We start from the raw sequence: 14,199 nt of genomic DNA on the forward strand, positions 1-14,199 counted from the left end.
CCACTAAGATTATTAAGCACAGGTTTAAAAGACATTTAAGAACATGGGCTTGAGAATCATTCTCCAGGGATGAGCTCCCTAATAGGTTATTCAATACTAAGTTGCCAACGCTGAAATTATACACTCAGAGGATACAAAATGGATTCACATTTTATATTTATGTGTTTCTATGCATAGATAACACTAATGATTAAAGACAAAGAGGCCATGAATTGAGAAGGGGGCAAAGGAAGACAGGGAAGGAGTTGAAAGGAAAAGAGAGAAGGAGGAAATGATATAATTATATTTTAATTTGAAAATGAAAAGGGTTACAAATGAAGGAAAAGCAACGTGGACTTGAAGCCCGTTCAGGAGTCATCCTCGGCAGTCCTCCACGTGAGCACGTCCGTGTGAGGTGGCTCTCCGGCTGTTTGTCTCAGCCCCTCCTCTCTGCAGCCGATTCCTTCTGAGCCTTCTGTTGTGCGTGCTGCAGTAAGCAATGAGAATGGAGACTCCTTGGAGAAGTTTGATCAAGAGCAAAGCCAAGTGTGAATTCTCCACTTCTCCCCGAGTCCTCTGTCTACTGAAGTTTGTGGTCTGTGACTTGGCTAGGTTGCCTGTCTGTTCTCTGTGCCTGATCTGTCCCCGTCGACTGTTAGGCGGGTCTGCTGTGCTAAGGTCCGTTCTGTTTCTGTGTCTGGCCTGATGATGGGCTATTCTCTGTGTTTATTGAACAGCACAGAACATACCTACTGGGAAAGGAACAAGAAATGCCTTACAGAGATCGTTGACAGTTTTAAAAGAAGTTATTTCACTGACACCAACTGATCCAGAATACCACTCAAAGCCACAGTCATATGTTGCTTTTAATGTATATGCAATACTGTTTTGTTTAGGTTTTATATCCACCTGTTGGCTGTTTTTAGCACATGGTTATCACAACACACACACACACACACACACACACACACTTTACTCTGGGTCATGGGAATGAGAAGATACATGAGATTAATGCTACAAACCCAGTTTCTGTTGCAAAGAGCTGATTGCAGAGAAAATCCAAGACGTAGTAAGGTTAGTTACACTGTTACCTTAAAGATGAGTCAAACTTAATCAGGCTTAGTCCACTGTAGAGTAGAAGGTTAAATACATAGTTTTATGTGATCTTAAGGCATATTTGAAGTGGAAACTTAAGGGTTCTTTGGAAAGTCAGTTGTGTTAGATGTTGTTTTGCTAAGGCAAACAAGTGAAGGAATGTTTAGCTGAAGTGGATACAGGTGAAAGGCTGAGGCAGACTCATGAAGGAATGTTTCAATCAAGCAGACACAGGTGAAAGGGTGTTCTGCTAAAGCAAGCACGTGAAAGGACACGTGATGAAGGATTCTTCACTAATAACACATGCATTGGCCAGCCTCATGTTGTGTAGCTGAGCCGCATTTGTCAGGACTCCATAGAAATAAACTTGCCAAAAACCTAGTGCTGTGCTGCAGTCTCTTGCCTGCCACTTCCTTGGACTTAGGCCAATTGGCAGAGTGATGTCAGTTGAGACAGACTCACGTGATGTGGCAAGACCTGTGGAGGATACGTGGTGCATGGTGGGAGTGTAAAAAGGACTCCACTAACAGTGACAGAGGCTGAGCTTGGCTTGCTTGCATAGCTAGGTGCTTCTTGGTCTTGAGTCTTTGCTGAACTTCCATTCACTGAGAGAGACACAGCGAGAACTGTTCCTGGCGTCCCTCCCGCTCTCTCCTGCTGACTGGAGCTGAGGCTGAGGCCTGGCTGTCTCTGCTAGGTTGTGCCACCGCTGCTGATTTGTGTTTGCTCTCCTGACTCTATGACGCTGGTGTATCCATGATGTGTTTGCTTCACCACCTCTGGTGGGTGGTGGCCTAGAAGGGAGGTTAAATCGTGTAAGAACCATCATTAAAAATAGGCATTGAAAAAAATTAAAGTTACACATGTTATTAACTCCTTAGTTACACATGTTATTAACTCCTTTACAAAGCATGGCAAATATTCAGTCTCTGCATGCAAGAGGATGTGTTTTCTGAAAAAAAAATGTCAGCACACTGTCACACAGATCATCCGTATTGCTGTGTTCTATGATACACAAAAGTTGGTTGTGTGCTGGTACAATGTGCCATTGTGTGCAATGTGCTTGAAAAATATTCTACATCTTGACAACTAAAATATACTTTATAGGTGGCTCAATCTTAAAATTAATTTTTAGGTTAGCATATAGAGCCCTTCATCCGTAACTGTTTACTGAGAACTCCCATATTATGAAAAGAAATAAAAGTTAAGGCAGTTCTTTTATTAGATTTTGTCACAGGAATGTGGTGTGACTATTCTGTTCTCTTCCTGGAAAATCACTTCTATTTAAAGAAGATATTTCTGTTGTATTGACTAAACTATTTCAACAATTTATTTGTAGAGACAAATGTCATAGCTATTACCAAGGCCTCCACGGCTTTATTTTGCTAGACTAGCTGTCTATCATCTCCTTTCCTTCCTCCTCTCCCTCCTCCTCTCCCTCCTCCTCCTCCTTCACTATATCTTATAGACAGATCTATCGTTAATAATTTAGGCCTCATTTAGTCCCCTTCCTGATTGCTTGTCATTTTTTATTCTCCATTATTACTTTGGCATTTGTGAACTAGGTGCCCATCCACACCGTCAGGAGCATCCTTGTAAAATGCTGTGACATTAGCAAAGATCTCCTCCTTAGTTCCTGGCACAAATGTGGCTTTGTCTGTCCCTTTCCCTGCTCCTTATCCCATTGCTGGAACCGACATTTCTTTAAGAGATCCTAATCTCGCTCATGAATAAAGAGCACCCTTGAAGAACAACTCGGTTCTTGGAGGGGTTACTAGTCGCTCTGGGGTCTTTGCTTGTATGGTCAGGGCAAGGGCTAAGAGACTGTTGAGACTGAAAGCTGCCATTATGGAGTTCGACGACAGAGGGATCGGAAAGACAAGCATGTTCTCTTGCACAAGAGCATCAGTCTCTGGACGTAGGGAAGTGGGGGACGGTTATCCAAAGACTGAGGACTCAGAATTCATACACAGACATTTAAAATTTGGGGCAGGGTACCACCTAGAGTGAAATGCTTTAGTTCCCCTGAGAACAAACCAAGACCCATGTGGACTTTCTTCGAAGAATGAGATTAGAAGAAAAAAAATATGTCATCAGTACAATTTGGTCACTTTGGTCATGCTGATCTACAAGCATGTAGAATCACCACCAGGAGGAGCCCAAGAGTGACCAGGGGCAAAAAAGGACAAAGTGCATCCTTGGACAACAATCCAAGTTGAGCTCCAATATAAATCAAAGTCAATAAAATTTTGTGAAGCTTTCAATAACACACGCATCATTTAAAAACTTGTAGACGGAGAAACCCGTTACCAAAAAATGGTTAAAAAGGGGAAAAAAAGAAAAAAGAGAAAGAAAAAAAAAAGACACACACATCTGTATATAATCCTGAATTTCTAGCACATGCACACCATGGGATAAATGACAGTAAGTGCGGTCTGCTCTCCAGGATAGAGATGAAAAATACTCAAACACAAGGTGTCTCTTAGTCCCACAGTAGAAACTAATCACTTGCTTGTCAGGTCCATTTTAGAAAGCCTCTTTACACTATATGGTCTTCTAAAAACAAATTCAAAGACCCACAGAAACTATCGGTGCCTTGGATGGCACCATTTACACAGCCTTACAGGACACAGCAGACGTGCAAGCCTCTGCTGACACCCACCCTAGCTGCTCACACTCCTTTGTGGCCTGCTTAAAACTAAGCTTCCCAGAAGTGCAAGGAGACTTATGGCTTATTATTTTAAAAACTTCTTACTGATTTTAGACAACTCACTCAGGCTGTTTTCCTAAGAAATACTTTCATGATGATTATTCTAGGAACCGTTGGATAAGAGGTTTCCAGAACACTTGTGTGTTGCTCAGATCAACACAAAAAGACAAAAAAGTCACAGCTAAAGTACATTCCTCGAGTGTGCTTAAGACAGCTAAAAGTAAGCTCGCCCCAGCCTTCACACTCTATACTATGGGGATTTTGAAATTACAATTTGAAGGATATGTAATTTATTTTTTTCCAGTTTAAAAAAAAAAAAAAAACAAAAGCAAAGTCAAGTTGTTGATTGCTGCCAACAGCCACTCTGGGGAGATGGCAAAGAAGTAAATAAAATTCAGCGATTGGTGGCCAAGCCATTTCTCAATCCACGCTGTGATTTTCAAAAGGTAAGCTGATATCCACAGGAAGTAGCTTTTCTAACGATTAATAAATTGAATTTCTTATGATAATAATATAATACAGTAATAATAGTGCAAGGACATAATATAATAAAAATAAGCATTAGACTATATACATTACTATTAATTTACTTAGTAATATATTTGACATTTAAAATGGCTTTTTGCAACAGGTTTCTATTTTTTAACACCTTTAGAGAAGTTTTGGGAACGAGTAAAATGGGTCTAAGACAGGAGATAGAAAATGCGAGTTTAAAGGTTACCTTTACTTTAACTGGAGTTTTTTGTTTGTTTGTTTGTTTGTTTGTTTCCCTAGGAGATTTTTAAGTTGTTTTAAGCCCATCTTTGGTTTTAGATTGCTAGAATGGAAACCTGGGACGTTTAAAATGATCCAGACTAAAGGCGACGATGACGGCAAGCAACTTCCGCCCAGAGGAATCCATGGAGCTCTGCTATGAGAACGTGAATGGATCCTGCATTAAAAGCTCTTACTCACCCTGGCCTCGGGCCATCCTCTATGGGGTCCTCGGATTGGGAGCCCTGCTGGCAGTGTTTGGAAACTTGCTGGTCATCACCGCTATCCTCCACTTTAAACAGCTGCACACACCGACGAACTTTCTGGTGGCCTCCCTGGCCTGCGCCGACTTCTTGGTAGGGGTGACAGTGATGCCCTTCAGCACGGTGCGCTCTGTGGAAAGCTGCTGGTACTTTGGGGAGACTTACTGTAAGTTCCACACGTGCTTCGACACCTCCTTCTGTTTTGCGTCTCTGTTTCATTTATGCTGCATCTCCATTGACAGGTACATTGCCGTCACCGACCCACTGACCTATCCGACCAAGTTCACCATATCGGTTTCTGGACTGTGCATCGCCCTCTCTTGGTTCTTTTCCGTCACGTATAGCTTTTCTATCTTTTACACGGGAGCCAATGAGGAAGGGATTGAGGAGTTAGTGGTCGCTCTGACCTGTGTGGGAGGCTGCCAGGCTCCACTGAATCAGAATTGGGTTTTACTTTGTTTCCTTTTGTTCTTTTTGCCCACGGTGGTCATGGTGTTTCTGTACGGTCGGATATTTTTGGTGGCAAAGCACCAGGCTAGGAAGATAGAGGGCACAGCCAACCAAGCTCAGGCTTCCTCTGAGAGCTACAAGGAAAGAGTAGCTAAAAGAGAGAGAAAGGCTGCCAAGACCTTGGGGATCGCCATGGCTGCATTTCTCGTGTCCTGGCTGCCATACATCATCGATGCCGTGATCGATGCTTACATGAACTTCATAACTCCCCCGTATGTCTACGAGATATTAGTGTGGTGCGTTTACTACAACTCAGCTATGAACCCCTTGATATACGCCTTTTTTTATCCTTGGTTTCGCAAGGCGATAAAACTTATTGTGAGTGGCAAAGTCTTGAGGGCTGATTCATCAGCAACGAATCTGTTCTCTGAAGAGGCAGGTGCAGGTTAAAACAGTCACTGCAGGGATTTGAAATCTGACTAGGGTTTGTGGTCAGAGGTAAAACTAAACCTCTGATCTAGTGAGGTCCCACAATCCTTCACCCAGCAGGAGATCAGGCATTCAAAGACTGCGCTGAAGCTAAGTGTCTGCACATTTTAGGGCTGAGTGACAGGTGATCCGTCTGTTAATTCCTTCCAATGTGGTGTGCTCCTTAATGATTTTGCTCTGCTCTGAAATTTCTACTCATTTCTTTGAGTAATTTGAAGGATTGTCGCCCCTCCAACCCGCCCCGTGGTCAGTCTTCCCCCATGATGAGTGTTCAGATGTTGACAATAACTTAAAGAAAACGAAACTCTTTTTTTTTTTTTTCATTTTTTTATTTGATATAATTTATTTACATTTCAAATGATTTCCCCTTTTCTAGCCCCCCCCCACTCCCCGAAAGTCCCGTAAGCCCCCTTCTCTTCCCCTGTCCTCCCTCCCACCCCTTCCCAGTTCCCCGTTCTGGTTTTGCCAAATACTGTTTCACTGAGTCTTTCCAGAACCAGGGACCACTCCTGCTTTCTTCTTGTATCTCATTTGATGTGTGGATTATGTTTTGGGTATTCCAGTTTTCTAGGTTAATAACCACTTATTAGTGAGTGCATACCATGATTCACCTTTTGAGTCTGGGTTACCTCACTTAGTATGATGTTCTCTAGCTCCATCCATTTGCCTAAGAATTTCATGAATTCATTGTTTCTGATGGCTGAATAGTACTCCATTGTGTAGATATACCACATTTTTTGTATCCACTCTTCTGTTGAGGGATACCTGGGTTCTTTCCAGCATCTGGCAATTATAAATAGGGCTGCTATGAACATAGTAGAGCATGTATCCTTATTACATGGTGGGGAATCCTCTGGGTATATGCCCAGGAGTGGTATAGCAGGATCTTCTGGAAGTGAGGTGCCCAGTTTTCGGAGGAACCGCCAGACTGCTTTCCAGAGTGGTTGTACCAATTTGCAACCCCACCAGCAGTGGAGGAGTGTTCCTCTTTCTCCGCACCCTCTCCAACACCTGCTGTCTCCTGAATTTTTAATCTTAGCCATTCTGACTGGTGTAAGATGAAATCTTAGGGTTGTTTTGATTTGCATTTCCCTAATGACTAATGAAGTGGAGCATTTTTTAAGATGCTTCTCCGCCATCCGAAGTTCTTCAGGTGAGAATTCTTTGAGAAAACGAAACTCTTACAAATGTAGAATTAGGATGCAGGGGACAAAGCCTTCTTCATATCTTGCATGAGAAATAAATATAATTACAAATTATTTAAACACTCATTTTTAACCCTCAGGACCTTTACAGTACACTAGCATGTAGAACTCCTGAGTGACTGAAAAGCATCTAAACACGTCTAAGCTCATGACCTGGGAAACGCTCCCTCCTCATTTCATAGATAGAAGTTCACGAGAAACACATGCGCTTACACTGCTGCATAGCATGGCTTAATTAGAGAATGTATTTGATTACTGAAGGATTTACATATGAATAAAAATGATCTGTCTATTTGATTGGGTGGTTTGTTTGTCTTGGGTTTTTTGTTTTTTGTTTCTTTTGTTTTTGTTTTTGTTTTTGTTTTTTGTGACAGTGCCTCATTATGGAGGCTGGGCTGACCTGGCAGTTGCTATTTAGACCAGGCTGGCCAGGAACTCAAAGATATTTGCCTGCCTCTTCTCTACTTGGTTAGAATTGGAAGTAAAACGTGAATTTTATTTTATTTTTTTTAAAGCATCCATTCAAATGAGCATGTTCTTAACATTTGTGGTCTTTCTTTGAATCAAAGGGAATCAAGCCGGAAAACCAAGGGTTGTTTTTAACACAACAGGAACTCAAGCATGTTTACTGTAGGAATGTGTCCCACTTTCTAGTCTAGTATATATTTCTCAACCAACGGGACTTTTAATTCATTTTGTGCTGTGTGTTTCAAGATACAGGGCTGACACATTTTAGGTCGAGCTGAGAGTGTATAGCAGGAAGAGGCTAAAGGAGGAGAAGGGGACATGACGCTTCCCAGCTGAGCGCCTGGTTGTGGTTCAGAAAACAAGATTGCTGTTCTGCTCCTGGGCTGCGGTCTCCCTCCTAAAGAAGCAGTTGAGAGCTGTGTCCACTAGCCTGTGAGTCAGATGTGCCTTTATACACACATGTTCTTTCCTTCAGCTGCAAATGTAGACTTCGTACTAACACTTGTGGTAATGGAGAAACGAAACTGAGGAAATTGCAAAGCACGTACTATCCTGTTCATTTTAGGTTTGCGGGAGTCCCGAGATCTGCAGGAGTATGATGGCTCCCCACCTGCCACAGAGCCTTCTAGTCCTACATAGCCTTGCATCACCACCTTTGTGCCCCGCCCCCAACCCCAGGCCCAGGAGGTCACATAGCCCAGTAGCCAGGTTAGACTTCCTTTTCTCTTTAAGTTTATGTCCAACAACAACACCCGGAACTCCTCCTTAATCAAGTGAGGCATCTGCAGCGCCCTGGCCGTAGCCAAGGCTGTACCCTCACCTCAGTAGCCCTATTCTTTAAACAGCCTCCCTCCCTACCACCCAATGAACACGCTGTCTCTCTGATGCTTCCTCCCAGGAGTGGTGCTCACCACCACCTGCCTGAGGTGTCTTTTGCTCCCCTGCTGTCCTGACTATGCTTCCTGCCTCAGCATCGCCAGTGTGATCTCTACGGGTGGGGAGTCAAAGTCTGAACGGCAGACTGCAAGGGTCATAAATCCTAACCAGATCCAAGTTCTTCCCAGCACCACGAAGTGGGGAATATCCTCACAATCAGTGACCTTGCGTGTTTCTCTGCTCTTCATGTCCTTTCAAAGGATGTTTTGTTGCTAAAAACAAAACAAAACAAAACAAAAACAAAAACAACAAAACTTCTGTATGTTTCCCTATGATGATACACAATCAACCATAAATGCCCGCCAGCCCCACATCAAGACCCCACAGAGCCGTGGATGTGTTCAGAGGCAGATCCACAGAAGAGGGTCCGAGCTCTGCTCTCTGATGATCCCTATTATCTCAGACATGGGGCCGAACTTGGTCCTTCAACCTAGTGATCTGTAGCTCTTGACTTACCTGCTTTGTCCGATAAAAGGTTCAATATTATTACAAAGAAAAACTAATCCACTTACACCCTGGCATAGCTACGGAAATACTATGCCTCTCATATAGAGAAATTATTATTTAAATACAAGTTTAATTTTATTGGTCAAACATAAATCTGTTTTTAAAATGTTTCTTAATTCACAATAGCTTTTGCTCACACGTGTTTTTTCAGGTTGATACCTAAATTGCAAACTAAATTATATAAATCTCTGTATATTTTTTTACATAGTATTTCTAAGATGTGCTCAGACATATCACATAAAATATCAGCAATCGGACAATTCCCATCAGTAATCTCCAATATGGCAACTTTTCCAATGACTTAGTGGTGAGGCTATCAATAGTTTATCAGTAACAAAATATAGTAGACACAGTAGTAGTGGATTGGGGTATAGAACATTGTCAGAGTTTGCCTAGTAAGTGTGAGGCCACAATTCTCACTCCTAATATAGCTAAGGATGAATGAACGAATGAATGATAGAAACCATCCTTCACACCTGTAAGACTGTCCATGGGACGAAGCAATGCTACAGGAGAGGTTCACATTTGTTACAGAAGCCACCCTAAATGCTCCCCTGGCTGGTGTCATGGCCTCCTCACTCCCCCCACGGAGACACCATGTTTGTTTTTATTTCTCTCTCTACTGTCTTTGACCCACTCTTACTTTCACACATTTTTAAGGTCAGCCCTCAGGAATCACATTTCTCATGCATTTATATAAGAAAAGGGACAGACTAGTACTAAAAAGACTAATTTCCACATTAATTTATTTCAAAATAGGTATTCAAGGCAATGCTCACTGGCCCGAGTTATCCTGAAAATTTATTTCCATTAATAACATTTTCATTGATTGTTATAATTGATTCATGTCTTCTTGGAGGCAGGGGGTGGGAGGATGGGTTGGGGGTTTTCTGGAAGGGGAGAAACAGGGAAAGGGTGTAACATTTGAAACATAAATGAAGAATATATTCAATAAAAAATTAAAAAAATGATTGATTCACATTGAAAATAAATGTTATTTTGACATTTTTGTACCATGATGCTAGCATGATACCAATGTATATATCATGCCATATGTTTAAAAAGGGTAATATCTACTTATCTAATAAAAATCTCTAACAAGGCGTAACAGAATTGACAATGTTTGTTTGAGACATTAACCTTGTGGACTGTGCCTATCCTAGGGTGTTGTGCTTTTCCTTTGTCCTTTATTTTCCTGTTTCCTCTGCCTTCTTACTTGTCTCTCTCTTTTGTTTGTTCTTTCTTTCTTTTTCTTCCTTCCTTCCTTCATTCCTTCCTTCCTTCCTCCCTCCCTGTCTGTCTGTCTGTCTGTCTTCCTTCCTTCCTTCCTCCCTGTCTGTCTGTCTGTCTTCCTTCCTTCCTCCCTGTGTGTCTGTCTTCCTTCCTTCCTCCCTGTCTGTCTGTCTGTCTTCCTTCCTTCCTCCCTGTCTGTCTGTCTGCCTTCCTTCCTTCCTCCCTCCCTGTCTGTCTCTCTGTCTTCCTTCCTTCCTCCCTGTCTGTCTGTCTGTCTTCCTTCCTTCCTCCCTGTCTGTCTGTCTGTGTAGATGCATGTCACATATGTAGGTTCCCGTGGAGGTCAAAAAGGTCTTTGGCTCTCCTGGAGCAAGGGTCACAGGAGCTTGCAGACGGCTTCATGGATGCATTCGAGACTGAACTCAGGTCCTCTGGGAGAGCAGCAAGCACTCATTGCTGAGACGCCTCTCTTGCTGTCATTCGCTGTACCGTAAAAAAAATTGTTAGAACACTTAAGCCACAGAGTGAAGTAGTTTCCACTTTTAGGTAGAAATATTTATGTCCTCTATAAATCACCATATTGGAGGTTTATGAAATATACTAAATCACTACAAGTATTTGTTCTGGTAAAATCTTGTCTGTGCTATTTGAATATTTGGAATATTGCCTTGCCGTTTTTAAACCTGTAAAGATAGTTTTAAAGCAAACAAGTTGCCAAGTTTGGCATTTTCACCCATCTAATGATAGCCTTTCACTCTTAAATCTTATATCAAATTTCATCTTCAAAATTAGACATTTACATTTGCAAAATGTCTAATGATTATTAGCTGAAGAGAACCTAGCCTTAGTTTGTCTCTCTTTATATTAACTGAAAACATAAAGGCCAATATCTAAGAAACTGGCTGTAAGGACCTATATGTAAGGACATATATGACAGTATATGGCAGGTTTGATTTGATGGCAGATTTGGGGGGGGAGTCTAAAGAGGCTGTGCACAAGGCGCAGAGGTTGAGAGAGAGAGAGAGAGAGAGAGAGAGAGAGAGAGAGAGAGAGAGAGAGAGAGTTCCAGAGGCCAGACCTCCTGTGTGTGAAATGTCCCAAATCCTGTACATCATTCACAGACTTCCTTTGGGTTCAGTAACTTGCTGTGTGCAAGAGTGAGCTCTCCTCTGAAAACTGGAGGTGAAATGGAGTGTTGCCCATGAAGCACTGTCTACAAAGCAAAATAGATCTCAGGACTCTGAAGACAAAGAGCTGATGAACCACTGTAGCTAATGTGTGCAAGAAAAAAAATCACTAAGATGCTACATTCAAGAGATTTTAATGCATGTCCAATAAAACGAGTCCACTAACAAGTCCTGAATACAGTATCAAGTCCAGAACTTTGCAGAAAGACCAGGAATCCAAGTGCAAAGAATAAAGACGATGTGATTACAAGATAAAATGATGCTTGAATGAGCAGCTTGCAGTATACTCATGTTATATGGGTTTTCAGAATTTGTACTTTGGTTTTCTTACTGTTAATATTACTTTAAAAGTAATTAAGAAACACATTTTATATACTAAATTCTGAAGCTAGGGTAACTATAGTCATAGATGTTCTTAAAGTCCACACTCTATTCTCACTGGGAACAGGTTAGAACAGAAAACAAAATCTTACTCCAATATTTCCAGAAGTACAAGGCAGAAACATTCAACTTAAGAATTACATAGGAAATTATTTAGATGTTCTATTTTGTCCAATCATTCACACATATGCACATGGTTCTAATGCCAGAGATAATAGTGCATCATTACATAAGACGGCCCTAAGCTTAGCATTGTTCACCATGTAAAGAAAAACAGCATGAATGTTCAGAGTCCTTGAAGACGCACTGTGGAGTAAATTTGCAAAGCCAGCAAAACCCACTGAGTGCCCTGACCTGACTCCTCTAGCCTCCTATCATCCTCTTTCTCCTCGAAGCCCCTGTGCTCCAGGCGACTGTCAACAGGTTGATGCTGTATTCTTTCCCCTCAGTATCATGAGCTTCTAAACAGTAACTATTTGTTAATTGAGTTAAATTCACTCATATGAAATCATTCATTCATATATGCTATTTTTAAATAGCCCACTATTTCCAGAGGGGTTCCCTTCTGAGACCACAGTGACTGTAAGAGAAGATCTGAAAACGTTCAGAGTTAGTTCATACAGTAGATAAAATACTGAGGGAAGTTCCAGGAAGGGAAGATCTAACTAGGTGGGGAAGTCCTGCTGTTGACATGAGTGGAGCAAAACCAACACTCCAGCTATTGGGAAGAGTCGCCCTCCCTGTGTTCACCTGAGGCCATGCTGAGCAGGTTGAAATCATGACTGTCACTTTGGTGCACAGCAACCCAATGAAGCAGCACATGACATGCCCACCTGGAGCTTTTAATCCAGTCATCAGAAGTATGAGGTAGGGGTCACTGGGACAGTAGAGGGTAGTGACGTGAGCTCTGGGCTCAAGAGGCTCCTATGGGTCCACCAGCTCCCTTGTGCCTGCCCTCAGATGGCTCACTTCCACGGAATGATCCAGGAAGATCCAGGTCACAATGGACAGTGTTGGCCACCATGGGATCACTTGATGTCAAGGTTCAAAGGTTCTATCACCACTTTAGTTCAGAAGTATACAAAGAGCTGTCTTTCAAAACAGTGTGTTAGCCCACCACTCCAAATTGCATGGCTTTGCTTCAGAACTAGCAAGGGCTCTACTAGTGTGAATCAATGTCTCTACAACTGTCACCTCCAGCGCAGCAGCTCACCTATTCTGATTTTTTTTTTTAATCAAAGTCCCGTCTAACCACAGGGCATTCTCCTGCTCTCAGCTCTAGACAGAGCCCGCCAGAATGAGAAGTATGTCAAAGTGAGGTGTATGTCACCTTGATGTCATGAAGAGGTCTCCAGCCTCTGTGCTTCTGTTTGATGTGTGCAGGCACAAGATGAAGTCATTTGACCTTTCCCTTAAATGGGATATCTTTGACTAATGAAGTGTAAAAGCCCTGAATCTTGACTTACAGGAAACATTCACTTTATTAAAGCATTCAGTGTTCTAGGAAATACCTGCTCATCCCTCCCTGTGTATCCTCAAAGTCATGGGTGCACCTTATCCATTACATTGTTTCTATTTGAGTTTTGCACCTAGTCCTGTGCCTTGGAAATATCATTGATCAGACAGTCAGACAGTGTGTGTCTCAATCTAGGTGAATGAGGTGTAGAGGATCTGAGAAAGAATGACCTATAAGAATTCCAATATTTCCATGACTGAGCAACAAAATTAACAAAATTATCTATTGATTTCATCCCTCAAAACTAATGTGTTGCTGTAAACTAATTATAGAGCATCTTTAGTATCCTTTCCCTAAATAGTTGATCACAGTTTTCTTTAAAAGTTTTCAGTCTACTACTCCAGAAATAAAATAGTTTCTTTAAAACGTCCGAACTGGTAACGATGGCTTCATCCATCAAATAAGAAATATGAGGCTATATATGAGGCTAAAAAGAGTAAATGGTTAATATAACTGCCAAATACTGAACTTTTCAGAGCAGTCAAAGAAATTCTTGGTTATGATTATCAGCACTAATTGCACAAATTATCAATATACAGAGAAACATAAATTGTAGAACTTAATAATTGTAATTAACCACAGTGAGTGTGTTTGCAGGTTCACACCTTGCACTGTAGGGACTCCTCATGTGGAGTGCACAGTGGGTGGAGTGGATTGGGTGGCTCCCCACACACCATAGGGCTGGAGCACTATTAAAGGTGACTTTCCAAATATACCATGATATTACACACCATCATCTGCTGCAAGAAAGGAATCTATCCTTCATTACTCAGGTAATATGTTTTCTGGACAGTTGAAAATCAGGATTAAATTTGCCTGGGATTGACAGTGAAGTTTAATATAATTATAAGAATAATTATGTGATTTTAGATGGGAAAATTGATTTTCTAAGTTTTTGATTGTCTTCATTTCTTTAGAATTAGAATAGAAAAAGGGACTTATAATCTTAGACAACATCTACAATTAATTCTTCAGAAAAGAAGTTCCATTTCTTTAACTTTGACATCTCAACTACTGTCGTCTTCTA

At 41.6% G+C, this 14,199-nt stretch overlaps 1 protein-coding gene across 1 annotated transcript; it reads left to right on the plus strand.

The window, feature by feature from the left end:
- The first annotated feature begins 4,620 nt into the window (after positions 1–4,620).
- Positions 4,621–5,700, plus strand: Taar9 (trace amine associated receptor 9). The gene has a single exon (XM_052169638.1). It carries the CDS (start codon positions 4,651–4,653, stop codon positions 5,698–5,700), a length of 1,050 nt encoding a protein of 349 aa, XP_052025598.1. The 5' UTR covers positions 4,621–4,650.
- The last annotated feature ends 8,499 nt before the right edge of the window (positions 5,701–14,199 follow it).

The sequence above is a fragment of the Apodemus sylvaticus genome, chromosome 23 (assembly GCF_947179515.1).
Source record: "Apodemus sylvaticus chromosome 23, mApoSyl1.1, whole genome shotgun sequence".
Taxonomy (NCBI): Eukaryota; Metazoa; Chordata; class Mammalia; order Rodentia; family Muridae; genus Apodemus; species Apodemus sylvaticus.

Excerpts from the sequence above, each read along its gene's own strand:
- Taar9 (XM_052169638.1), top strand. The coding sequence starts at position 4,651 with ATGACGGCAAGCAACTTCCGCCCAGAGGAATCCATGGAGCTCTGCTAT.